Source organism: Polistes canadensis, unplaced genomic scaffold (genome assembly GCF_001313835.1).
Source record: "Polistes canadensis isolate GaletaPanama2010 unplaced genomic scaffold, ASM131383v1 scaffold_204, whole genome shotgun sequence".
NCBI classification, from domain to species: Eukaryota; Metazoa; Arthropoda; class Insecta; order Hymenoptera; family Vespidae; genus Polistes; species Polistes canadensis.
In genome coordinates, this window is record NW_014569751.1 from 58337 (window position 1) to 59472 (window position 1136).

Below are 1136 nucleotides of genomic sequence, written 5' to 3' on the forward strand. Positions count from 1 at the left end.
TAATTATTATATTTAAATATAAATATATATCTTTTACCTCGCGAAAGGATATACGTCCATCACCATCTTCGTCAACCTCGTGTATCATTGCCTTTAAACCGAGATGAGTTTGAGGTGCTCCTAAAACTTCCATCATGCGTTTCAATTCATTTAAATCGAGATAACCATCGTGTCCGTCGTCAAATCTGCAAATTGATACAACAGTTCATAAATATGTTAAATAAGTAAGTAACTAATAAAGAAAATTTTCATATTATACCACACAGATCTATCTCATAATCAGAATAAATCGAAAATATTTTAAACGAGGGGTAGGGGACAGGGTCCTTGGCGGGGTACTTTAGAATATATCTAAACCAGTGATTCCCAACCCCCTTTATTTTCTTTTATCATACTATATCTATAAAATTCTAATGTGTCTTTTAAACCCCCCCCCACCCTGTATAATAATTCTTATTTAAAAATTAAATTTCTCGTTCACACGTTGAATTAACTCGATCTAATCGTATAGAAAGAAAAAGAAAACAAACGTAATTGAATTAATTCGTATTACGAAAAATTTTAAGAGAGTACAAAATAATTTATTATTAATAAAATTCATTTGTTTATATTCGAATTATTCTATTTAAAAATGTAATTTTGTCTACTGTATCTTAACGTTGAGAACCACGGATCTAAACGATAAAACAAAGTTCATATAAACATATTAGTCATTCGTTTCGAAAAGCCCTTACGTTATATTAGTAGAAAAATCAAAATGGAGATTTGTTAGACGTTATTGAACTTATAAATCAATGAAATAACATTAAAATAACGAGAATTGTATATTAAAATTTTTTAATAAAATTATTAGAATAAAGTTATAGAACATATTATATAAAGAAAATAAGACAATCATTGGTTAGATGTTTGCAGAATAGTATTCATATGGTAAAAGGTCATTTCAAATATCTCTTATATGAAAGTAAGCAGATAATATTTGTTAGAATCAAATCTATTCTATAGATTAGAAAATAAAATTCAATATAATTATGAAACCCATATTTGTATGAACTTAATTTATCGTTTAAATGTATTGAAAATATTTCTCATTTATTTTAGTACACCCTATATATATACATATATATATAAAAGAT

General features: G+C 26.1%; 1 protein-coding gene across 2 annotated transcripts in view; it reads right to left on the reverse strand.

The window, feature by feature from the left end:
* The window catches only part of LOC106789809 (EF-hand domain-containing protein D2 homolog), a 12192-nt gene that overhangs the window by 1171 nt on the left and 9885 nt on the right, over positions 1–1136 (reverse strand). For both annotated transcript variants that reach the window (XM_014754311.1, XM_014754312.1), the window contains exon 3: positions 38–185. In XM_014754311.1, coding sequence (XP_014609797.1) covers positions 38–185 — 148 coding nt within the window. The remainder of the gene's footprint in view (positions 1–37; positions 186–1136) is intronic.